At 43.0% G+C, this 24,008-nt stretch overlaps 2 protein-coding genes across 3 annotated transcripts in view; both read left to right on the top strand.

Moving 5' to 3' along the window:
- Positions 1–4,597, top strand: part of DCTN4 (dynactin subunit 4) — a 33,468-nt gene extending 28,871 nt beyond the window's left edge. For both annotated transcript variants that reach the window (XM_081091022.1, XM_081091021.1), the window contains one exon: positions 2,024–4,597. In XM_081091022.1, the coding sequence (XP_080947148.1) occupies positions 2,024–2,237 (214 nt within the window). In that variant the 3' untranslated portion in view covers positions 2,238–4,597. The remainder of the gene's footprint in view (positions 1–2,023) is intronic.
- A 6,000-nt stretch (positions 4,598–10,597) lies between these two features.
- RBM22 (RNA binding motif protein 22) lies at positions 10,598–22,201 on the top strand. Its single transcript, XM_081091020.1, has 11 exons — positions 10,598–12,039; positions 12,487–12,540; positions 13,826–13,855; positions 14,463–14,595; positions 16,055–16,155; positions 16,262–16,434; positions 17,244–17,444; positions 18,387–18,551; positions 19,454–19,542; positions 19,726–19,857; positions 21,106–22,201. The coding sequence occupies exons 1-11, from the start codon at positions 11,986–11,988 to the stop codon at positions 21,234–21,236; spliced, it is 1,263 nt and encodes a 420-aa protein (XP_080947146.1). The 5' UTR covers positions 10,598–11,985; the 3' UTR covers positions 21,237–22,201.
- Positions 22,202–24,008: the final 1,807 nt, after the last annotated feature.

Genomic DNA, 24,008 nt, shown 5'->3' with positions numbered 1-24,008 from the left:
CCCTAACAGGAACCTGACAAGAAGCCAGCTTACAGAGCAGAAATGTGGTTAGCAGAGTCCTGGGTCACAAACCAAGATGTAGAAGGTGGGCCTGGAGCTGAGAAGCAGTAGCTTAACATACTGGCACAGGGAACATTTAAGATTTTGTAACAGAATAATCAGAAGCTCCCTCAGCAAGATATTGGAAAGAAGAGAGAACATAGGATGGGTTGGAAAAATAAAGTGAGAGCAAAGGTAAGATTAGTGTGTACAGTGATTATGGATTAAGTTGAGAAACATCAGGGCAGGTGGTTTGTTTTGTTTTATAGTTCTGTAGAATCCTGGGCTCTACCCCAGAGATTATTTTCAACAGGTTTGGGGGTGGAGGAGGGGGGGTACCAGAAATCTGAAATTTTTTTAAGCTTCCCAGATGGCAGTGCTTGCCTGGGAATTAAGGATAGAAAGACAGACTTTTTCCTTTTTCTATTTTTTTAAAAATATATTTTATTGATTTTTTACAGAGAAGAAGGGAGAGAGATAGAGAGTTAGAAACATCGATGAGAGAGAAACATCGATCAGCTGCCTCCTGCACATCTCCTACTGGGGATGTGCCCGCAACCAACGTACATGCCCTTGACCGGAATCGAACCTGGGACCTTTCAGTCCACAGGCCGACACTCTATCCACTGAGCCAAACCGGTTTCGGCTCCTTTTTCTGTTTTTGACTGAATTTTTTTAAAAAAAAGAATCTGATACAAATCAAAGGTTTATAACTACAATACGAAATGCGTTCTCTGTAATCTTTTGCTTTATGTGGGTCCTTAAGTTACATTCATTAGGTACATAAATTGGTTAAGCCAATGTCAACTTACAGATCATCTGAGATATTAAATTCCAGACAGATTGACAAAATTGAATTAATATATTTCACATTACTATACTTTAAATAACTTTTAGATATCTGGAAAGTAAAGTTATGCAGTACTGTTTAAATATGTAAATGTTTAATTCCAATAACATTTCTGAGAGTGACTGAGTATCATTTGGGCAGTAGCTCAAATTCTGTTCATTACTTTTTGAAGTTATTTTTTTCAGAGAGGAAGTGAGAGGGAGAGAGAGATAGAAACATCAATGATGAGAGAGAATCATTGATTGGCTGCCTCCTGCACACCCCCTACTGGGGATTGAGCCAGCAACCTGGGCATGTGCCCTTAACCTGAATTGAACCTGGGACGCTTCAGTCCGTAGGCCAACGCTCTATCTACTGAGCCAAACCAGCTAAGGGCTGAAGCTAAGTTATTAAATCAAAAACTTCAGGTGCATGTCAGAGAAAACTGAAATGGAAACTTAAACTAGAGAGAATTTTTTCTATTCTAAAAATTCCCAGTTTATAGAAGTTATTTACAAAAACACTGATTTATGGTGTTCCAGAAATTTCTTTAACTCTGAGTTATGACCACTGTTTATTCTATAGAAATATTACCACATATGCACAAAGATGAACGTAAAAAAGGGGTTTCGAGTACCCTTGTTTATAATAGGAACATTGACAACAACCTCAGTGTATGACAGTCATGGCAAATATAGAATAGAATACTAGGAAACTCCGAAGGAGAATGGAGAAGATCTTTATGTACCAATATGGAAAAGCGTTCGTGATAAACAGAGTGAAAAAAAAAAAAGCAAGTTGTAGAATAATGTGTCCCTTTTGTGTTGGTTAAAGCAGAAAATTATAAATACAGAAAAATACCTGGTAGGTTACTGTAAAAACAAAGTGTTTGCAGTTTTTCCCTCATGCAGAAGGAAATAATAAGGGGAAAGGCTTTTACTTTTTACCATTTGAACTTGATTATATTTTACTTTTATAACACTTAAAAAATAAGGAGATCAACATTTTGCTGAAGAAACTCTTCATTGCTGATAAACAGGATGGTGGTTCTATCTTGTCATCAGAGATTTCCTGTGGGGCCATAAAATGACTGTAAGTCTTAGTGGCTTGGCTGACTTGTGACCTGCCTAACGCTGTGCTTATTTCCTCCCATAGCATTATAGCCTTCAGAAAGGCCAACAAAGTGGGCATTTTCATCAAGGTGACCCCACAACGTGAGGAGGGCGAAGTGACCGTGTGCTTTAAGATGAAGCATGATTTTAAAAACCTGGCAGCGCCCATCCGCCCCATCGAAGAGAGTGACCAGGGCACAGAAGTCATCTGGCTCACTCAGCACGTGGAACTCAGCTTGGGCCCACTTCTTCCTTAAAGGTTTCACTGGTGGGCAGAGCCCAAAGGACAGTGTCACCACAAGTCCACGTTAGAACGTGGAAGCTGCTTCACTAGCCCTTGTTATAACAATGTCCCACACACTACTGAGTCCTGTCCTGGGAGGGCGGGCCTAGGCCAGGCATTAGGAACACAGGGCAGCTGCTGTTCCTCTCACTTCTGTTAACACCAGAAAGTCTGTGTCTCCCTCACTGAACCCTGCACGTTGAATACAACAGCATAGCTCCATCTGAGGAAAAGGGGTGGCTGTTCCTCGGGTGGCATTAGAGTTACCACTTGAGAAACTGACACACTATCTCCTGGTCCGATCTCACACAGGATCGTAATCTCACAGACGAACTGAAAATTATAACTGAAAGGTAGGCCTGTTGGCCACAATCTGGCGTTGGTCTCAATGTACCAACTGCTTCCTGCATTCCATTAGAGATAACCTAGCAGTCTGAACATATCTCTTCACTTGCCATCGTGGCCACCATCGTGCCATTGATTTCCATGTGACAGAAAAATGGAATTGTCACATTGTCTTAGTTCTGATGATTGGAAATTCTTAAGGCACTCTCATCTGCTCTCTTCTGAGTGAATATAGGATACTTATTTATTGGTTGCTCTTAAAAAATTTTCCAAGTAGAATATGGAACTTTTTTTTTAAGAAGAAGTTGAGAAGAAGGCACTTACATGTCATATCAGGGGTTGGCAAATTCCATTCACTTTAAATTTTGATGTAATACCCAGGGATTAATGCTTCCACAGGGAGGCAGTCTTGATATGTCTTACTCAACACCCCTTCTCTGCTCTGCCTCTTTAACTCAATAGATTATTCTGAATATCTGGGACCTGGAAAGGGCCCAAAGAAAACTTGGTGGACAAGTTCACTTCTGGAATGCACAAAACATCTTAAAAGGTTAGATCGTAAGCATGATCTCAACTAATGTTCTCTCCGTTGATTTGAAGGGGAGATTAACAGTTACAATCTCTTGAATCCCAAACTGGATATTCAGAAAGAACCTTTCCCCTTCCTGAGTTTGACTTTTATCATATGGTATGTCAAATAAGACCATTTTGATTGTAAAATAGCTCAGCAAGCAGCCCAGAACATTTGCCTAACAGCTCACATTCTGTTTCCATTCTGTATCCTGGAGTTGGGTTGTTAACCTGAATTTCTGTGATGTTTTCTACAATGAAACTTGAGACAGTAGACCACAAGCTGTACCACACTTTCTGTAAACGCATTGTTAGCAAATGGCCAGCAGACTTTTGGTAAAAAGAGAAATTTTCTGTTTACCCTGGTTTTGTTTTTAAGTTCAAGCCTTTAGTTTAGAAGAAAAGGTTAAGATACATAGAAATCTAGGATATAGACAGGACCAAGTATCTTGCCAGCTCCCTGGAAGATAACTACATCTAAGAAGCCTTTGAAAGACACTAAGTGGTACTCTTAAGATCAAGCCAATTTTATAAAACAGTATTCCACAGAGTAATATATATGCTACAGTAAGAAAAAATACCCCTAATATTATGACAATAATAAGTAAGGTTTAGCCTCTTAAAAGTTGGGGCAGGTGTTGTATAATAACAAATTTGCAAACTATAGAAATAGTTTAATTTGTTGTGACCCCCACAGAGTGTCAAATTAATTTTTATTTCACTACCTTACTGTGAAGCCACTGCTCTCATCTGCCAGCGGAGAAAGAGCATCAAAGTAGACAATAGCTTTCTTAGTTTACACATTTGCATAGACTACACACAGTTGTATGTTGTATATTTATGGCATATAGCTGGTATTTTTTCCCAAAAGTAATAAGGTTGAAATAATGGGTCTCATCACCCCCCACCACCCCGTGACACAGAAACACAAAAACACTTTTGATCATTGAAATGTTTTTCTTCATGAGCCAAATGAACTTACAGAATAACAGAGCCATTGATTTGTTTCCTCAAAAAAGTTTTCAGTGCAAGCTGGTATTCTGTGTGAGTAAAAATGGTTCGCCACCGGCAGCTGGTGAACTCAGAATTTTCTTGTTGCTTTTGTATATTAGATTAGATTTTTAAGGCACAGTCAGTGTGCACCGCTGCAGGCGAATTAGATGTCATTAACACTAGAGGCTACACTTTTGGAAACTTAAGGCAAAATTAATTTGGATTTGTGATTTGATTAGCCCACCAACGTTTTCTTTTGTTCAGAATGCTTGTAGGTGTAATGAGCTAAATGTCATGTGTATTTGTGAAGAAACATCCTTTTTGGTCCCTTTTGGGAATGAGGGGCACTCCTTGATCTTTATGAATGGCAGGTTCCTGTTTTGCCTTATTGCTTAATGTAGTGAAATAAAGCAGACGAAGCTTGGATGTCTTTGGTTTGGTTTCATGAAGACTGGAACAGCATGGATCAGTCAGAAGATGGAGGGAGTCCAGAAAGTTGTATGAGAGTCAGTATGGCATGCTTCCTTCGTCCATTTCTTTACGTGAACTAAGCCAAAAACCTCAGATCAAGTTGGTTCAGTGTAACACTGTATGGGTAGATGTTACTTGAGCTCCTTATAAACACATTCAGAACCATTATATAAATGTTATGTTGCTGGTTTCTACCAGGTTCTATCCTTGGTCATTGCTCCCAAAGACATCCTTTCAAATATATAAAATGGCCCAACCCCAACTAGTAGCCACTCAACCTGCTTCATCTGTTTTGCCCTACCCTGTATTTCCTTGTGAGGCTTTTTCCCTCACTGCCACATTGAATGATGTAAACTGCCCTCCCCCCTAAATACATTTCCTATCCCCCTCTGTGGCCCCACCCCCATAGCATTAAGCACCATCCCATTAACTGTGTACTCTGTTTTTTTTTTCTAAGTACTCATACTAGAACATATGCTCCACAGTGCAGGGATTTTTGTCTTTTAAAAAATTACCATATCTGTGAAGCCTAGAACAATGCCTTACAAATAGCAGGCACCCATTATTTGTTGAGTAATACTATCATCCTTTTCTTATTTATATAGCTGTTGATCTTTTATCTTTTTTTCATCTACATATGTCTCTCTGTCATAAGCCAAATATCTTGCTTGCCTTGAGCTTTCTTGTTCTGGTGTTTCCTCTACGAATACTCCTCCCTCTCACTGCACCTTCAAAATTACTTTCCTCCTCCTCCTCTCTCTCTCTTCCATCTAGGTGTGATCTTCACCTGTAGCACCTCTTCCTTGTATGATGGGGTTTTGTATGTGTGTAGCTCCTTTGCTGGATTGCAAACTCCTTCAGGGCCAAATCCAGGCCCCTTTGTCATCTGTTTCTCATGTATTCCATTCAAAGGGCACCCTGGAGCAAACAAAAACTCAGAGCTAGCCAGGCCAGCATGGCTCAGTGGTTGAGCATCGAGCTATGAACCAGGAGATCACGGTTTGATTTCCGATCAGGCACATGCCCAGGTTGCGGGCTGAATCCCCAGTGTGGAGCGTGCAGGAGGCAGCCAATCAATGATTCTCATAATTGATGTTTCTATCTCTCCCTCTCCCTTCCTCTCTGAAGTCAATAAAAATATATTTAAAAATATTTCTGCTTACAAAACAAAAAACTCAGAGCTAAGTCACTTGCTCAATTGTTAATATAGTAGTTTTCCCTTCTTCAGAATTTCAGTTACCTGCAGTCAACCATGGTCCAAAAATATTAAATGGAAAATTCCAGATAGAAACAATTCATAAATTTTAAATTGCATGCCATTCTGAATAGCATGGTAAAACCTCATGCTGTTTCCCACCTGGGACATGAATAATCCCTTTGTCTAACTGTCCAAGCTGTACACACCCATTAGTCATTTAGCTGTCTTGGATATCAGATCCACTACTGGTTTTGCAGCACTTGGGTTCAAATCACCCTTATTTTATTTCATAATGGCCCCTAAGATGCTGGCAATTGGGATATGCCAAGGAGACACCATAAAGTGCTTCCTTGATGTAAAGAGGTATGTATGTATAGGAAAAAACATAGTATATATAGTGTTCAGTACTATAATGGTTTCAGGCATCTGCTGGGGGTCTTGGAAAGTATCCCACACAAATAAGAGGGCACTCCTGTACTTTTATCCTCATTTTCTTATGGTCAGGGCATCTGTAGTGAAATATATTTCACTTTAGGTGTGAGACACCTACATAAGATAATGACTAAGTGTTAAATGAATGTAACATTAAATAATATGGAATCAAATGGTGAGAAAGTTGTTTCCTCTCTTGTCCCCTCAGCCTCCATCCTTCTGGTTAAATCAAGGAAAGTCCAGCAGGTGTGGCTCGGTGGATTGAGCATCATCCCATGCACCAAGGGGTCGCTGGTTCCATTCCCAGTCAGAGCACCTGTTTGGGTTGCAGTTCAATCCCTAGGAGGGGGCATGCAGGAGGTGGCCAATCAGTGTTTCTCATCCATGTTTCTCCCTTTCCCTTCCTCTCTCTAAAATCAAGAAAAACATACTTTTTTAAAAATCAAGGAAAAAGAATCACTCTTATGTTTGTCACATCTAACATATTTTTAATAGGCCTCTGGCTCAGAGCCTTTGGCAGACAACAGTAGTTACTTACTAAAAAATTTTCCTTGTACTTGTTTTTAAGGCTACATCTAAACATGATACTAGCCTGGCTGGCATGGCTCAGTGGTTGCGCATCGAACTATGAACCAGGAGGTCACGGTTCGATTCCCAGTCAGGGCACTGGGTTGTGGGCTTGATCCCCTGTGTGCGGCATGCAGGAAGCGGCCAATCAATGATTCCCTCACATCATTGATGTTTCTGTATCTTCCTCTCCCTTCCTCTCTGAAATCAATAAATACGTTTTTAAAAAACCAAACATATTAATTTTCTGTTTACAGAAGTGATCAAATTTTCCTTTTAAAATAAAAGTGGAGCCCAGCCTGTGTGGCTCAATGGTTGAGCATTGACCTATGAACCAGGAGGTCATGGTTTGATTCCCAGTTGGGGCATGTGCCCTGGTTGCGGGCTTGATCCCCAGTAGGGGGCATTCAGGAGGCAGCCAACTGATGATTCTCATCATTAATGTTTCTATCTCTTCCTTCGTCTCTGAAATCAATAAAAAAAAATATTTTAAAAATAAATAAAAGTGGAACTCAGGAGTTGTGGCAGAGCAGTCAAATACGCTGAATTTTAAGGAGGGGTAGATCCTCCAAAGAGATCAGACATAGAGTGGTTCACCTGTAGCAGAGCATGGGAGGAAGAAGTGTTGAGCACATATGAGCAGGTAAGAGGAAACCAACAAAAAAATGAAAGAATTGTTAAAGGCCAACTCTGGGCTAACATGGCATTTTAAAACCCCAGAGAGCTTCAGACACTAAGGAAACTTGCATGCGTTCACAAGCTCCTCCCATGACCTTCACCAGGTGTTCACAAGAAAGACCCGCAGGGACAGGGAGTGGTGCTGGAACTCTGAGAGCATCCCTTGGTTTGGAGGCATGCAGGAGGGATCTGCTGCCACTTTTCATGAAAAGACATGAAAGCCTGCCTCCTCTCTTTATACCTCCCCTCATAAGGAGCATAAAGGCCTAAGTCATGGGGTGAAACAAATCCTGTCTCCACTGCTGCTGGAACAAGATAAGAAAAAACCCAACTTAGAGAGGGACAGTCCAGACTGAGCCCCAGGATTCTATACCAATTCCATTAAAGGTTTCCTACCACTCACTATAGGAAGGGCCGGCTGCAAATACAAGACGGTTCGGTTGCCACGGAGAGGAGGGGCAGAAATACTAAGAAAAGGCCTGTTTCCAAGACCTGGCCACAAGGGACCTACTTAAGACTGAGACTGAATTAGAACAAAGAACCCCTGGCCCCTCCACCACTAACCACCTAGGAAGCGGCTAGTAACAAATATCAGCTGGTGAGGGTGAGCAAATGCACAGACTTAACCACAATGGTGCAGGTATGCAGGACAGCCGAAAGCTAAGGATGAAATATCAACCCTTAAGAAAAGTTCTTCAGTTCTAACCTAAAGCACAAAATAATGCTGGAGGATATGAAAGCTGTGGTACACTGAAGGCAACCATAGCAACAACAAAACCCAAACCCAGCTCAATTCCTGATTAAATTGACCAAACCCACACAGCCTGACAGAAGAAGAGGCTTGTTCATTTCCAAGCATTACTACTCTTTACGCAGTCTCTAGTGGTATATAAGCATTGACTGGCAATCAAGAAAATAAATGAGATACACAAAAACCAAGCCATTTTTCGACAGTCAAAACTACATACAGATATGATCCAGATGTTAGAACTATTGAACGAAGACCTAAACTCTCATTAACATGTTGAAGAATCTAGTTGAAAATATGGATAATATGTGTGAACAGATTTCAGCAAAGAAGAAGGAATTATAAGAGACAAATTGAAATAAAAAACAGGATCAGAGATGAAGAATATCTTCTATGGGCTCATCAGCAGACTTGTCATAGCTGAAGAATAATCAGAAAACTTGGAGATAGGTCAATAGAAATGATAATGATCCAAACGGATCCCCACCCTCAAAGGGTGAAACAACAACAAAATATTCCAGATCTATGGGACAATCTCAAATGGTCTAATATGTATAATTAGCATTCCAGATGGAAAAGAGACGGCAGGAGAATATTTGAACCAAGGACATCTAAGAATTTTCAAAATATAATGAAAGACAAAAACCACAGATCCAAGAAGCTCAGATAAACCCAAGTGCTTTCTCATACAGGAAAATATATCTTTACCATATGATCAAATAATCTCACTATTAGGTACTTACAACAACCTGTATATGAATGTTTGTAATGGCTTTTATATTCATGGAAATCTGGAACAATTCAAATGTCCATCAACTGGCAAATGGAATTTTTTAACCCCCCTGGTCTACCCATACAATGGAATTCTCAGAAATAAAAAGGAACAAATTATTGAAATGTCTAACAATATTGGTGAATCTCATACAATATCCTAAGAAATAGAAGTTAGACCCATAAAGGCTAAATAGGATTCCATTTATAATATTTTGGAAACGGCAAAACTATACGGACAGAACACAGACCAGTGATTGCCACTGACAGTGTATGTGGGAAGTGGATTGATTTGGGCACAAAGGAATTCTTGGGGTGGAACTAGTCTATATTTGTGGTGAATGTATGTAAAGTTCCCTAACTGTACAATTAGAAGGTAAACTTCTGTACAGAAATTATACTTTAAACTAGAGGCCCGGTGCACAAAAATTTGTGCACTGGGAGGGGGGGGCGAAGGGGGGCTGCCTCAGCCTGGCCTGTGCCCTCTCGCAGTCTGGGACCCCTCAGGAGATAACGACCTGCTGGCTTAGGCCTGCTCCCGGGTGGCAGAGGGCAGGCCCAATCCCTAGGTGCAGCCCCTGGTCGGGCTCAGAGCAGGGCCGATTGGGGAGTTGGGGCACCGCCCCCTGTCATGCACAGAGCAGGGCGGATTGGGAGGTTGCGATGCCACTCTCAGTCACGCTCAGAGTAGGGCCGAATGGGGGGTTGGGGCACCGCCCCGTCACACTCAAGGCAGGGTCGATGGGGAGGTTGTGGCGCCACCCCCTGTCACGCACAGAGCAGGGCCCATCAGGGGGGTTGGGGCTCCGTACCCTGTCACACACAGAGCAGGGCGGATCAGGGGGTTGGGGCGCCGCCACTCTCACACTCAGGGCAGGGCCGATGGGGAGGTTATGGCTCTACCCTGTCACACACAGAGCAGGGCCGATCAGGGGGTTGGGGCGCCACACCCTGTCACACACAGAGCCACAGGGCGATCATGGGGTTGGGGAGCTCCCCCGTATCAGGCACAGAGCAGGGCTGATCAGGAGGTTGGGGCGCCTTCCCCTGTCACGAACAGAGCAGGGTGGATAGGGAGGTTGTGGCCCTGCCCCCTGTCACACACAGAGCCGCAGGGCGATCAGGGGGTTTGAGTGCTGCCCCCTGTCATGCTGATCCCGGTGCCAGGAGGCCTCTCGGCTCCGCTGATCCTGGTGCTGGGAGGCATATTACCCTTTTACTATATAGGATAGAGGCCTGGTGCATGGGTGGGGCTGGCTGGTTGCCCTGAAGGGTGTCCTGGATCAGGGTGGGGGGCCCCACTGGGGTGCCTGGCCAGCCTGAATGAGGGGATGATGGCTGTTTGCAGCTGGTCACACACCCTTCAGGGTGGGGGTCCCCACTGGGGTACCTGGCCAGTCTGGGTGAGGGGCTGAGGGCTGTTTTCAGGCTGGCGGGTGACTGAAGCTCCCAACTGCTCCTTTTTTTCTTTTTTCTTTTTTCTTCTGGGCCAGCTTTAGCTCTGGCTCCAGCTCTGAGGCCTCTGCTGCTGAAAGCAGGTATCTGATTTGTTTGGGTTCTATAATCGAAACAATGTATAACTCCAGCTCTGAGATCCCGGCCGGCTGAAAGCAGGTTTCTGGGGTTTTGTTTAGCTTCTATATTTGTTACAATGTTTCAAACTGCAAGCTCAGAGGCCGGCAAGGCAGGCAGGGAATGTTGGAGTCCTTCATTACTGAAGCAAGCAAGCCTCATGTTCGCTTCCAGCTGCCTGGCTGCCGGTCGCCATCTTGGCTGGCAGTTAATTTGCATATCTTGCTGATTAGCCAATGGGAAGGGTAGGGGTTGTACACTAATTACCATGTTTCTCTTTTGTTAGATAGGATAAACCTCATTTTAAAAAAATTAGGGAATAAATTTTAGGTAGTTTGATGATGGGATATGTAAAAAAATTATGAACGTGGTACCAGAATGCCTGAAATTAGTAAAATACTGGCAGAGTGTTTATAAGTTGTCCCCCAAATGATAAAACAATACCTGTATTGATCTTTAAGACACTTTTCAGAAGTTAGAAAGACAGTACTATTATCTTTGGATTTGTGGCTTCACCATTTACTAGATGAACATGAGCAAGTTGCTTAATCTCTCTCAACCTGTTTCCATTCCTATAAAAGAGGGACAATCATACTTGCCCAGAGGGTAGTGGTTACCAGATAAAATACATGACCTCTAGCTAAATTTGGCTTTCAGATGAGTCATTTTTGGGGTATAAGTGAACATGTTTATACTAAAATGTGGTTCGTTGTTTAACTGAAATTTAAATTTAACTAGACGTTCTGTGTTGCTTGCTAATCCTGGCAACCCTACAGGCAACGGTTCTCAACCTGTGGATCGCAACCTCTGGGGGTCGAATGACCCTTTCAAGGGGTCGCCTAAGGCCATCAGAAACACATATATAATTACATAGTTTTTGTGATTAATCACTATGCTTTAATTATGTTCAACTTGTAACAATGAAATTGGGGGTCACCACAACATGGGGAACTGAATTAAAGGGTCTCGGCATTAGGACGGTTGAGAACCACTGCCTACATGCGTGGTTGTGATCATTTAATAAGACACTGACTGGCACGGCAGGACGTTCGCCCAGCTTTGGCATAAGCGCCCAGTGGGAGCTAACGCTGCTTGAACCCCACCCCCTCACTCATTACTTGCTCCTTTATTCTTTCACTCAACTATTAAATAAACCAGATGTACTTGTGGCTCTTCACCCCAAGCAGGGACCCAGGAGGGAGCTCCAGGGTTTAACACATCAGGACGACGTCCGAGCGGGTGACGTCAAGGCGTACAAGGGCGCACGAGACGCACAAATACGACGTCACAGGCCGGGAACCAGCCCGGGACCTGTCGGGATTGTGGCGGTCCTATCTGCCAACTCGGAAGCGGCGGCTGCCTCCGGACGCTCTCAAGATGGCGACTTCTCTGGGTTCCAACACCTACAACAGGCAGAACTGGGAGGATGCGGTGAGTGTGCCTGCCAGGCGAGGCCGGGAAGGGGCGGCGAGGCCGGGCCTCCCGCCGGCCGGCCCGGCGTGGCTGCGGCGCCGCCGAGGGAACTCCGGGGAGGAGCCAGCGCCGCGGCCTAGCCGGGCTGGGGCGGGAGGCCGGAGGGCGGCCCTCCTGCGGGCGTGGAGGGTCGGGGCGCAGCCAGGGTCCGAGACCAGCCCCCTTTGCATGCCTGCCTCCTCCTCTCTCCGTGCTGCTCGCCTCCCGCCGCCGCCGCCGCCGGAAGGGCAGACGGCGCCCCCTCCCGCGACCCGGCCCGCGCTGGACCTCGGGCTCCTGCCCTGCGCTTCCCCGCCCTCGCTCCTCGTCCCTCCCCCACCCCCGTCTCCCCGTTGCCCGCCGGTGTGGCCGAGATGGCGGGGTCTTCGGAGCCTGGCCCTCAACCAGATTTCCCATTGTCACCAGGACTTCCCCATCCTGTGCCAGACGTGTCTTGGAGAAAACCCGTATATCCGAATGGTGAGTGAGGGTGTGTGAAGCGGGCTTGTTGGCATTCTGTCAACGTGGTGGTCCCTGCACACGGTCCGCGCAGTGCTGCTCCCAGCCGGCGGAAGTAACGGTGCTCCTGTACCAGCCGGGTCCGTGACAGTTTACAGAGGACTGTCATGCTTATTCTGTCGCGCTGAAACGCAGACAGTTCCGTGATGTAGGAGTCATATAATACAGCTTGGGTTTGTTGAGCATTCACCTGGGAGATGGATCTATTAACCAGAAGCCGGGTTTATGTCTGTTCATTTAGCAAGTCATGAGTGGGGCTGGGATTTAAATTCATATGGTCTCACTCCAGGGGCCTCAGCAAGTTCGGAGACACAGGACTGGAAGCTGGGTGTCCTTGCTCCTAAACAAACGCCTCTTGACCACTGCACCGTGTCTGTCTCTTTAATGTCAGGTGCTCCCTGTCATCACAAATAAGGGTTAAATTCGTTACCATTGAATAGTAATCAGGACTGTGTTATTGGGATCCGTCCCAGGTGTTGATAGATTTGTGCAAGATGTTGAATAGCTTATGGGAAGGGAACGTTTACTATATGCAGGATATCCGCACGGTCTGTGCTAGTTACTTTCTGACTAAACTTTGTAAAAGATGGGTTGGCCATGGCTACATCCCTCCTGAATCGGGAACTGTGGGAACAGTTAGGGCAGTGGTTCTCAACCTTCCTGATGCCGCGACCCTTTCATACAGTTCCTCATGTTGTGGTGACCCCCAACCATGAAATTATTTTCGTTGCTACTTCATAACTGTAATGTTGCTACTGTTATGAATCGTAATGTAAATATCCGATATGCAGGATGTATTTTCATTGTTACAAATTGAACATAATTAAAGCATAGTGACTAATCACAAAAACAATATGTAATTATATATTCAATATGTGTTTCCTGATGGTCTTAGGCGACCCCTGTGGAAGGGTTGTTCGACCCCTAAAGGGGCTGCGACCCACAGGTTGAGAACCGCTGAGTTAGGAGGTTTCGTTCTTGGGAGACAGTGGTGAGCCTGAAAGTTGTGGCTGTTTAAAGACATGCTACTTAGTGTTAGATCCATAAGATTCTTAAGAGGTTAGAACTCATAGTCGGTGATTAGAATTTATCCCCCCCCCCCCCCCCCCCCCCCGCAAAACACACACACCCCCTTTAGGATGCCACACACACTTCCTGGGTTGTATTGGGGGAAGAAGCAGACATCTGGTCTTTTTTTTTTTTTCTGGAACTCCAGCTCTTTTCTGTTTGTTTTTTTCTATTTCAGACCAAAGAAAAGTACGGGAAGGAATGCAAAGTAAGTATGTCTGTTAAAGAGTAATTATTTCATTTTATTTTCCTTTTTTCTACCAAATTAGCTTTCAACTTGCTGAGCTTTGAGGTCTTCCAGTAAAAGTCAGTGCTACGCAACTTTCATATATCATTTATGTACTCATTGGCTGTTAACTGTTTAGTGTGTGAGGTAAGAAAATTAGCCCTTCAATATAGGGGTTCTTAACCTGGTGTCTGTGGATGGGCTTTGAACCCCCTGAGATTGTATACCAAGTGTTGATTGTGCACATGAGAATTTTAGCTGCGGAGGAAGATCACAGCTCTCATAAGATTCTCAAAGGAGTATATGACACTCCCCACTCATCCCGAAAAGGATTAAGGGTCACATTATTAATGGGGTGGAGAGGACTGAAAATTCCTCTTTCTGTGCTATGTGAATTTTTTACTACTGGGGCAGAGTGTTGTAAATATGATTGAAATATCAAATGGCATTTAGGCTAGATGATTGCTAAGGTTTCTTGTAAACCCTAGATTTGGGGATCGTTTCTTTGAATCCCCCGTTGTTATTAAGTCTGGATTCATTGTCCAGGTCAGGACTATTCACACTCTGTGGCTCTTATTTTGTGTTAAAGATCTGTGCCAGGCCATTCACAGTGTTTCGCTGGTGCCCCGGAGTCCGCATGCGTTTCAAGAAGACTGAAGTGTGCCAAACGTGTAGTAAATTGAAGAATGTCTGTCAGACTTGCCTCTTGGATCTGGAGTATGGTATGTTTGCCCTGTCCAGTAAATCTGAAAGTATGCAGGTGCCCTAGACAACAAACCGGTCTTTTCACCTCCCATGTCTACCCTACCTCTGTTCTGACCCCAGTTTGGATGTGTGCTGTGGTCTGCTTTTTCTTGTAAGGGGAGAACCATACTAGGCGATCCTAGAGAACTCCTGAACAGCAGTAGGAACGTAGAGAAAAGTTGGGAATTAATTAGAACTAGCCTAAAGCTCCCTTATGTGCATCTGTAGTCAAGGGGAGGTAAAGGCCTTGTTCCTATGGTAGGTAATTTCTTTGCCTTGGGCTTCTTTCTAGATCCAAAGCTTTTTTCCACAGTTCCCACCAGAAGCTCATAGGCTAATCTTGCTTTAGGTTTTTGTCTCAACTGTATTGTTAGGACTGATATGCTGCCACTGTTTCAGAGTAAGTGCTTTTTTTTCTTAATTGAAAGTGACTTGTTTATGAGAAAATACTTTTTCCACAAGAGTTTCTGCTGTACGGTAAAAGGAAAATACAAGTTTATATATGTTAAATTCAGAAAGCTGCTCTGTTTCTCATTCCTGGTCACAGTATGTTATTATTTTTTAATATTTTTATTGATTCCAGAGAGAAAGGTAGAAGGGGGGAGAGAGAGAGAAACATCAATGATGAGACAGAATTATTGATTGGCTGCCTCCTGCACACTCCCTACTGGGGATTGAGCTCACAACCAGGGTATGTGCCCTTGACCAGAATTGAACCTGGGACCCTTTAGTCCCCAGGCCGATGCTCTATCCACTAAGCCAAACCAACTAGGGCCCTGGTCACCTATTTATATGTTTGTTAAGGAGAGGTTCTGGTCCTATAATACAATGACCCCATAAAAGACCATAACTATCCAGACAATCTGTAGGACTAACCTAAAATGAACCACTTTTTGCATTTATTTAAAATATGTTTTTATTGGTTTTTTTGTGTCGGTTTTTTTTGTGTTTTTTTTTTGAGAGCGAGAAAGGAAGGAAGAGAGAGATAGAAACATCGATGAGAGAGAACATTAATCAGCTGCCTCCTGCACCCCCCCTGCTGAGGATTGAGCCCGCAACCTGGGCATTGAACCCGTGATCTCTTAGCTCCTGGGTGGACACTTGGTGCCTGGGGCAATGCTCAGTCCACTGAGACACACCGTCCGGGCTAGATACATTATTAATTTACAAGTCAAATCTGACTATACCCAAAGTTTGTTCATCTAAAAAATTTTCTAAAACATTTGTTTCAGAATCATGCTAGCTCAGGAATTAGGGTAATTTCTTAGAATGCTCCGTAGCAATATTTGCCTGATGGTGCTAAATATTTTCAGTAAAAATATAGTAAAGCCTCTGGTACTGAATAAGAAAGTGGAAAAAGGATGATACTGTATTCTGTGTGTATATTCAGCAATGTTTTTAAATATGCCTGTTTTTTCCTCCTTTCCTTTGTACCAGGCCTGCCCATCCAGGTTCGTGATGCAGGGCTGTCTTTTAAGGATGACATGCCAAAATCAGATGTCAACAAAGAGTACTACACACAGAATATGGAGAGGGAGGTATGCTGCCACTTTCTTGAGGTAGTCTTTTATTTGGTAAAAGAATCCTAGTGGATTGACACAGTTTATATAATTTATCTTTTGAATTTGCCATCCCTGTGTGTAGATTTCTAACTCTGATGGAACACGGCCAGTTGGTATGCTGGGGAAAGCCACATCCACTAGTGACATGCTGCTCAAACTGGCCCGGACCACACCCTACTACAAAAGGAATCGACCCCACATTTGCTCCTTCTGGGTGAAAGGAGAATGTAAGAGAGGAGAGGAATGTCCATATAGGTAAGAGCTGAAGTGCGTTTTCAGTATTTGCTTTCAGATGATTAGTCATCTAAGAAGTGGGAGGTACTAGTTTAAACAATCTCTGCCTTAAAATCTCAAAGTATGTACAACTAGTGTGGTATATCTCATATCTTAAGACTGTTAAATTTAGAAAAGCTTGATTAAATTGTTTTTACATGTAATGGAGCTTTTACTTATAACTGAGCGTTGGGAAGCTAAATTACTGTGCTGTATAACACAGATGTTTACCCTGAGTTGTAAGTCTTCACTATTATGGTCTCACTGGCTTGAATTTCAATGGGTTGATGAGGTCAAATTAAGGCCAGGCATCTAAGGGTGTGTGAGTATGTTTCCGTCAGGACTGCCAAGCATGTGGATTAGGAGCTCTTAACTTGGGGTTGGTTAATCTCACCCCCACCAAAAAATTATTTCGTTTTCTAGGCCTGGGTCCATAGCTTTAATCAGACTCTGAGTGGAATGCAAGACCTCAAATATGTTAAGAACCATTGACCTTGAGAGAGATAATGATGTTTTGGTTACCCTTTGTTTGGGGGTGAATTATGCCAAAAGTATTTCTAAGGAAACTGCCGCCCTAGATGGTCATTTCAGTGGGTTTCAGGAGGCTGGCACGTCCTTGTAATACAGTAAATCACTTGATATCAGCTCTATATCAATAACTTTGTCTTGGTATGACCAGGGTTTTAGTTTAAAAGGCATTTCTGGGTATTTATTTGGGTGTAGCTACTGTTGGGTGATACCTATAAATTGTTTTGTTTCATCTTTATGCATTGTTCTTTCTTGAACTACAGACATGAGAAGCCTACAGATCCAGATGACCCCCTTGCTGATCAGAACATTAAAGACCGATATTATGGAATCAATGACCCTGTGGCAGATAAGCTTCTAAAGCGGGCTTCAACAATGCCTCGTTTGGACCCGCCAGAGGACAAGACTATCACCACACTATATGTTGGTGGTTTGGGCGATACCATTACTGAGACAGATCTAAGGTTTGTGGATATAATTTTATGAGCTCTTTTTGCTTTTAGCTGTCTTGGAATAACTTGTGGGGGGCAATAACAGGCAAGCATGATAATCCTTTAAAAATACATTTTTCTTTAATTAGTTTATAGTCAGTAAATATGCCGACTAGAATTTTTATAAAATTGTTCTTTACGATGCCGGAGTAGTAATGTTCATCAGCAGTGCTTAGTCCATTCTTGCATGTGGTGATAATTACATGAGATTCTATTTGGCCTAATAGCCAAATAGAGTTTTTAGAATAGGGCACACAATCAAGTAGGCTTACTTATGTAGGGGAAGGGAAGTTTTGCCATTATAAGACTCTTATGGTTTACATTGTTGGCTTTTTAAAGAGATTGGCATTTGGTAAATTTGTATGGTTCTCAACTTGTATTTTAGTCAGCTAAATGAGACATCTGGGCAGAGAGTGGAAATACCTCTCCCAAAGAGGGAAAGTGGTAAAGAAACTCCTATAAGTTTATAGGCTGCCTTGGTAGCCTGTCTTCACTACACCCTAAGTGAGCTAGACAGTCTCCAGGGGGTGGCTGGCTCTTTTCCTTCTCTTCCTCTTTTTATAACCTTTTAAAACATTTCTTTAAACATTCTTGGCTCATGGGCCATGGAGGCTATAGTTGACTATCCCCTTATCTAGGGTTTAGGGTCCTTAAGGAACTTACTCAGGCCCCCTTTCCTCCATGGGGAAGATCCTGAGATGTTGAATAAAATTTATTTGTCCATTATTTTTCTTTTCCTCTCAATACGCAGCCTCATAGTACGTAAGGTATTGGGGAAACTACCTGCAGGTAGTTAGGGAGATAACCATGGGGCCATGTACCTTGTGGTGAGTCAGTACAAGAGTGATTAGCCTGCTGTCACCCTCCTGGGAACGTATGTGTTGTTATCATTTTTCTCTGCCTGTATCCCTTCAGAAATCATTTCTACCAGTTTGGAGAGATTCGGACGATCACCGTGGTACAGAGACAGCAATGTGCTTTCATCCAGTTTGCCACAAGGCAGGCCGCTGAAGTGGCTGCGGAGAAGTCCTTTAATAAGCTAATTGTCAATGGCCGTCGACTTAATGTGAAATGGGGAAGGTGAGGATAGACTATTTTAAAATATCTTTGAGATTTTCAAGAAAACTGTTTCATTACCTGGGGCTAGTGAGCTTTTGGTGAATGGGTCAAAAAGAATATTTCCTTACCTATCTAACATTCATACCTGTGGATGTTCAGAGTATCCTGTTTTGGACTGTTATTCTGGGTTTTGGTGTAGTAATCTTTGAGGGTTCATGTGTTTTGTGACCAGTTATTCTAGGCTAAGTATAATGCCAGGGCCTGAAGGTGGATACAAATGAATTAGACCAGATTCTGTCTTCTAGAGGCTAACTGCCCAGTGGGGAAGAAAAACTAATTTAGGTTTGAAAGTGATGAAATGCCCTGAAAGTTCAAAGGGGAACATGTTTCTCACCGGGAGCCACGGAAAAGATTGCTGATAGCAGCAGCAACCCTTATGGAGAGCTTCCTGGGTGCTAATTAGGCTGTGTACTAAATATACATAGGTTGCCTCTTCTAGTCCTTATAATAGTTCCAGCAAGTTACGAACCCAGGTCTTTCTGGCTTCAAAACATTTGGTCGTGCCAAGCTGGCATGGCTCAGTGGTTGAGCATCGACCATGAACCAGGAGGTCATGGTTCGATTCCTGGTTAGGGCACATGCCCAGGTTGTGGGCTAGATCCCCAGTGGGGCGTGCAGGAGGCAGCCGATTAATGGTTCTCATCACTGGTGTTTCTATCTATCCCCCTCCCTTCCTCTCTGAAATCAATCAATATATTTTAGAAAAAAGCAAAACAAAAACCCTTTGATCTTATCCACTGCACTGTGACATTTAAAGGGAAAAAGTGGGGCAAGGAGTGAAGAAAGTCCATTTGACTAGGAAGCCTGAGAAGTAGAGGTGTGAGAGAAGGGGCACAGTGCTGATGTGTATGTCTGTCTCTCAGGTCCCAAGCAGCCCGAGGAAAAGAAAAAGAGAAAGACGGAACCACAGACTCTGGCATCAAGCTGGAGCCTGTTCCAGGCCTGCCGGGAGGTGAGTGCAGGCTTTCTTGCTAGCTATGGATGCTCTGATGATCCCTGAGTGTTGGAGGAGACCCAGGTCTCTGGTTCCGGCAACAGCTCTGTCTCCCCTCAGAACTCCCAAATTTAAAGGCAGTGGAAACAACATTGCACAGTTGTCTTCCCTTCTAACTGTTGGCTCTCTTCTCTCCTCCAGCTCTTCCCCCTCCTCCTGCAGCAGAGGAAGAAGCCTCTGCCAACTACTTCAACCTGCCCCCCAGTGGCCCTCCAGCTGTGGTGAACATCGCCCTGCCGCCACCCCCTGGAATTGCCCCACCCCCACCCCCAGGTAACTTCTACCTTCCTTCTTAGTAAATAAGTCTGACTTAGCCCTAAAAAGTTCTTTTGAAAGTCATGTCTATTGGGCTACATCCTTTGAGTTTGTCTCATAGAATCCTCAAGTAAATCTGATTTGTTAGGATTCCTGATATTTCTTTTTTTTCTGGCCTGCCGAGGAGGGGAAAGTTACCAGTTTTCTAAAGATCTGAGTATATTTAAAATCAGAATAGGAGTTCATCGATTACAGTGACATATGGCCAGTTTGTTCCCTGTTCTAATGTAATCCTGATGCCCTAGAGCACCACTGCTTAAAGTGCAGGCTGTGGACATCCACCAGTTCACAAAGTGTTGTTACCTGTATACCAAGATAAGGAGCTTGTGCCAGAATATAAATGAAAGTCTTGATATAAAAAATTATAAGACAAACTAAACAGTGTGCTTGGTTGTGTAATTAGTTACATTTGGCTCACAGTCTTTACCTTGTTGGTGGCCAGGAGTACACAGTTGAAGAACTGGCAGTTTGTATAGTGCTGCTCTAGAAAATGTCAGTGTGGTTCAGTGGTTAAGTGTCAACCTATGAACCAGGAGGTCACGGTTGGATTCCCAGTCTCAGCACATGCCCGGGTTGCAGGTTTGATCCCCAGTGTGGGGCATGCAGGAAGCAGCTGATCAATGAATGATTCTCTCTCATCATTGATTTTTCTATCTCTCTTCCTCTCCCTTCCTCTCTAAAATCAATAAAGTACATTTTTTTTAAAATGTCAGTGACAGTGTGAACAGTGTAAATCACAGGTGGCCAGTGCCCCTGTGGCAGAATTCCCATACTCTTTGAAGAAAGTCCTGGTTTATAACACTCTCCATTCTAATATAAATCATTGAGTTTAATGATGACAGGGTCTTTCATCATTTGATTCCATCAAATCAGGGTCAGCCTGATTTCTTCCTCACCTCCCAGATCCTGAGGAATCCTGCTTGGCAGGATTGGCATGTTTGATAGCTAGCAGGGGCTCAGATGACATATTATCAGATACCTTGAGTCCTGTGGAATTTTCTGTTAACCTGAACTGAGAGGAATGGATTCTCAAACCGAGGAAGTAATACAGGGAGACATTTCTAAGCAAGTCTTATGAAATGACATTTTCTGAAGCTCCTTGTCATTTGGTTTATGTGCAAGTGGCGTTGACCTTAGAAAGATGCAGAGGTTTGAAAGGAGGTCAGGGGAACTGCAAGTCTAACATATTTGTTCTCCCATCTGCAGGTTTTGGGCCACATATGTTCCACCCAATGGGACCACCTCCTCCTTTCATGAGGGCTCCAGGACCAATCCACTATCCTTCTCAGGACCCTCAGAGAATGGGAGCTCATGCTGGGAAACACAGCAGCCCCTAGCACATTATCACCATTCTGGGGCTCTACAGAAGACAGGGCGCTTAAAAATCCCAGTAAACGAATCTTGGAATAAATATATTTTTCCTTCCTTTGTAGTTTCTATAGTAGCTGAATGTGTTCAGATGTGGGCAGTCAGAAAACAATAGCCATGCTTTGATTGATGGACCTCAAATAAGCTGCCATTGACACATCTGGTTACTATAACGTTACTAATAAAACTTAATGCCTGTTCCCCTTCTATGGGGAGCAAGCAGTGGGGTGAATAGGAATATCCAATGGAGTTTCCATCCCAATTATATGTTCATTTTGTATTATTTTTTGGAGGGGGGGGGGGCATTAACCTGCGGAAAGAATCTTTTGACCGTTTTTATGTCCATTAGGTATTTTCCTTTTTATCATCTAAAAAAAGATTACTAGTACTAATCATTGTAGTGGCATAAATGTGATTTAACACTTCGGAAGTCACACCCTCAGAAAGACAAGTGGAATCCAGCAGGCAGCTCTGCCCAGGTCTCTACTTAACCTCGCCTTCCCTCATTGATGGCTAAAGGAACCTGGCTGATAAGTTGTACTTCCCTACGCTACCAAAAGAGACAACAATAAAAATTACTTTGTATTCCTTTTGGATGGAAACAGATGTCATGAAGCTGTGTATCATTGAAGAAACCTGGTGTCTGGGATGAAATTATTTTAAAGAACTTCCTGTAAAACACTTTAATAGACTGAAACGAAAAGCTTTGGAGTGTGTTTGAATGGAAGACTTGTGACCTCGGCTGGAACTTTGATCTTCAGCATTCACCTTCATGTGTCTCATTTTAATTCCCCGCTCTGGGCAGGGAACTCTGTTTGCTCTTAGGATGTTTGGATATAACTGAATTGTAGACGGTAAAACATAATTTGATGTTGTGTTGTGCTTTATTTTTTTGTTTTTAAAAAATTAAAACGGGTAAATTTTCCAAATGTCATGGGTTTATTTCTAGATTTCTGTTTTCTTTATCCTTTGGTAGATGAACTGGGGTTAATGGAAGTTAAAAACAAGCTATATATAAATGTAAATTTTTGCTTTAGACTTGATTTTTATCTCTGTCCACTCTGATGATAAAAAGGCCCACAGCCAGCAGGTGGTTGATAAATGGTAACTTTAAAATCATTCTCATATTATACAAGTCATTTGAAAAGGAAATGCAAAATTTATGTACAAATCCCTTTTTTCTGAAGGCAAAATTCCATGTCATTTTTATTGAAAATATGTATTTATGGGATGGACATACTCCATATAACACCATTGCTTCACTGGAGAATTTTTGTTTTCCTCTAGAGCAGCGGTTCTCAGCCTGCGGGTCGCGACCCCTTTGGGGGTTGAATGACCCTTTCACAGGGGTCGCCTAAGATCATCGGAAAACACACATAATTACATACTGTTTTTGTGATTAATTACTATGCTTTAATTATGTTCAATTTGTAACAATGAAAATACATCCTGCATATCAGATATTTACGATTCATAACAGTAGCAAAATTACAGTTGTGAAGTAGCAATGAAGATAATTTTATGGTTGGGGGTCACCACAACGTGAGGAATTGTATTAAAGGGCTGCGGCATTAGGAAGGTTGAGAACCACTGCTCTAGAGGGTTTTGCGTTGTTTTTTTAAAAAAGATAAAAATTAGAAACACTTCAAAAATTTGATTTTATTTCTAGGAATATAGGGTACTTTCAAATATTTTGACACCATTTTGGATAGGGTTTTGGGTTTGTGGGTTTTTTTGTTTACTTTTGAGCATATAGAAGATTTTAACTTTTGTGAATAAGATATGAATCATGTAGTGTTTTAATAATTGCCAAATTTGATAGCTATATATATATATATATATATATATGCATAAGTAAATGTATGACTATCCAATCGTATATTGCCTTTTTTTAAAAAAATATATTTTATTGATTTTTACAGAGAGGAAGGGAGAGGGATAGAGAGTTAGAAACATCGATGAGAGAGAAACATCGATCAGCTGCCTCCTGCACATCCCCTACTGGGGATGTGCCCACAACCAAGGTACATGCCCTTGACCGGAATTGAACCTAGGACCCCTCAGTCCGCAGGCCGACGCTCTATCCATTGAGCCGAACCGGTTTCAGCCGTATATTGCCTTTTTGAGAAGGAAGAGATTCTAAATTTTGTGCACTGTCTGGCAATGGATATGTACGTATTTTTTGAAAAGCATAAGGCAGTGTAAATTGAAGTGTAGAATAGTTGCTCAATTAGTGTTTCTTAAGTCAGAATTATGAGCAATTAGATTTTGGCAAAAATAGGTGCTCACCAAACTCCATTTCTTTCTCTTCTAGGGCACACAGCTGGGGGTATACTGGTGAGAAGTAACCTTTGCCATTCCCAGACCTGGTCTGTGAACATCTCACCCAACCCTATGAGATCTCCCCACTCTACCTGCCCCCCCCCCCTTCCCAATCTGCTGGTTAAATGTGCAGGTCCATCTCTGGAAGGTGGCAGTCACAGCGAAGGGAGAGGATTTCCCTGTCACTGCCTTGAGAGCACTGTCATCTGAGGATTCCATTGAGACCTGGTGACTTTTTTGTTACAGCAGCTAGTGTTCCTCTACTGAGATGTCAAACTTGATCATAAAAATTTTTTTAAAAAACTCATTTTTGTTTATACCAAGCAATGGTTGAAACAGAACCTAGAGCCAGATTACCTGATTTCAAATCCTCATTTCAGCACCTCCCGGATGTGTGACCTTGGTCATGTTACTTCTCT

The sequence above is a fragment of the Myotis nattereri genome (assembly GCF_964212035.1).
Source record: "Myotis nattereri genome assembly, chromosome: 5".
In the NCBI taxonomy this organism is placed as follows: domain Eukaryota; kingdom Metazoa; phylum Chordata; class Mammalia; order Chiroptera; family Vespertilionidae; genus Myotis; species Myotis nattereri.
This window is presented reverse-complemented; position numbering and strand designations above follow the sequence as displayed.

Excerpts from the sequence above, each read along its gene's own strand:
- RBM22 (XM_081091020.1), top strand. The coding sequence starts at position 11,986 with ATGGCGACTTCTCTGGGTTCCAACACCTACAACAGGCAGAACTGGGAG. Across the intron at positions 12,040-12,486 it reads GGCAGAACTGGGAGGATGCG|GACTTCCCCATCCTGTGCCA; the intron begins GTGAGTGTGCCT and ends CATTGTCACCAG. Across the intron at positions 19,858-21,105 it reads TGCCCCACCCCCACCCCCAG|GTTTTGGGCCACATATGTTC; the intron begins GTAACTTCTACC and ends TCCCATCTGCAG.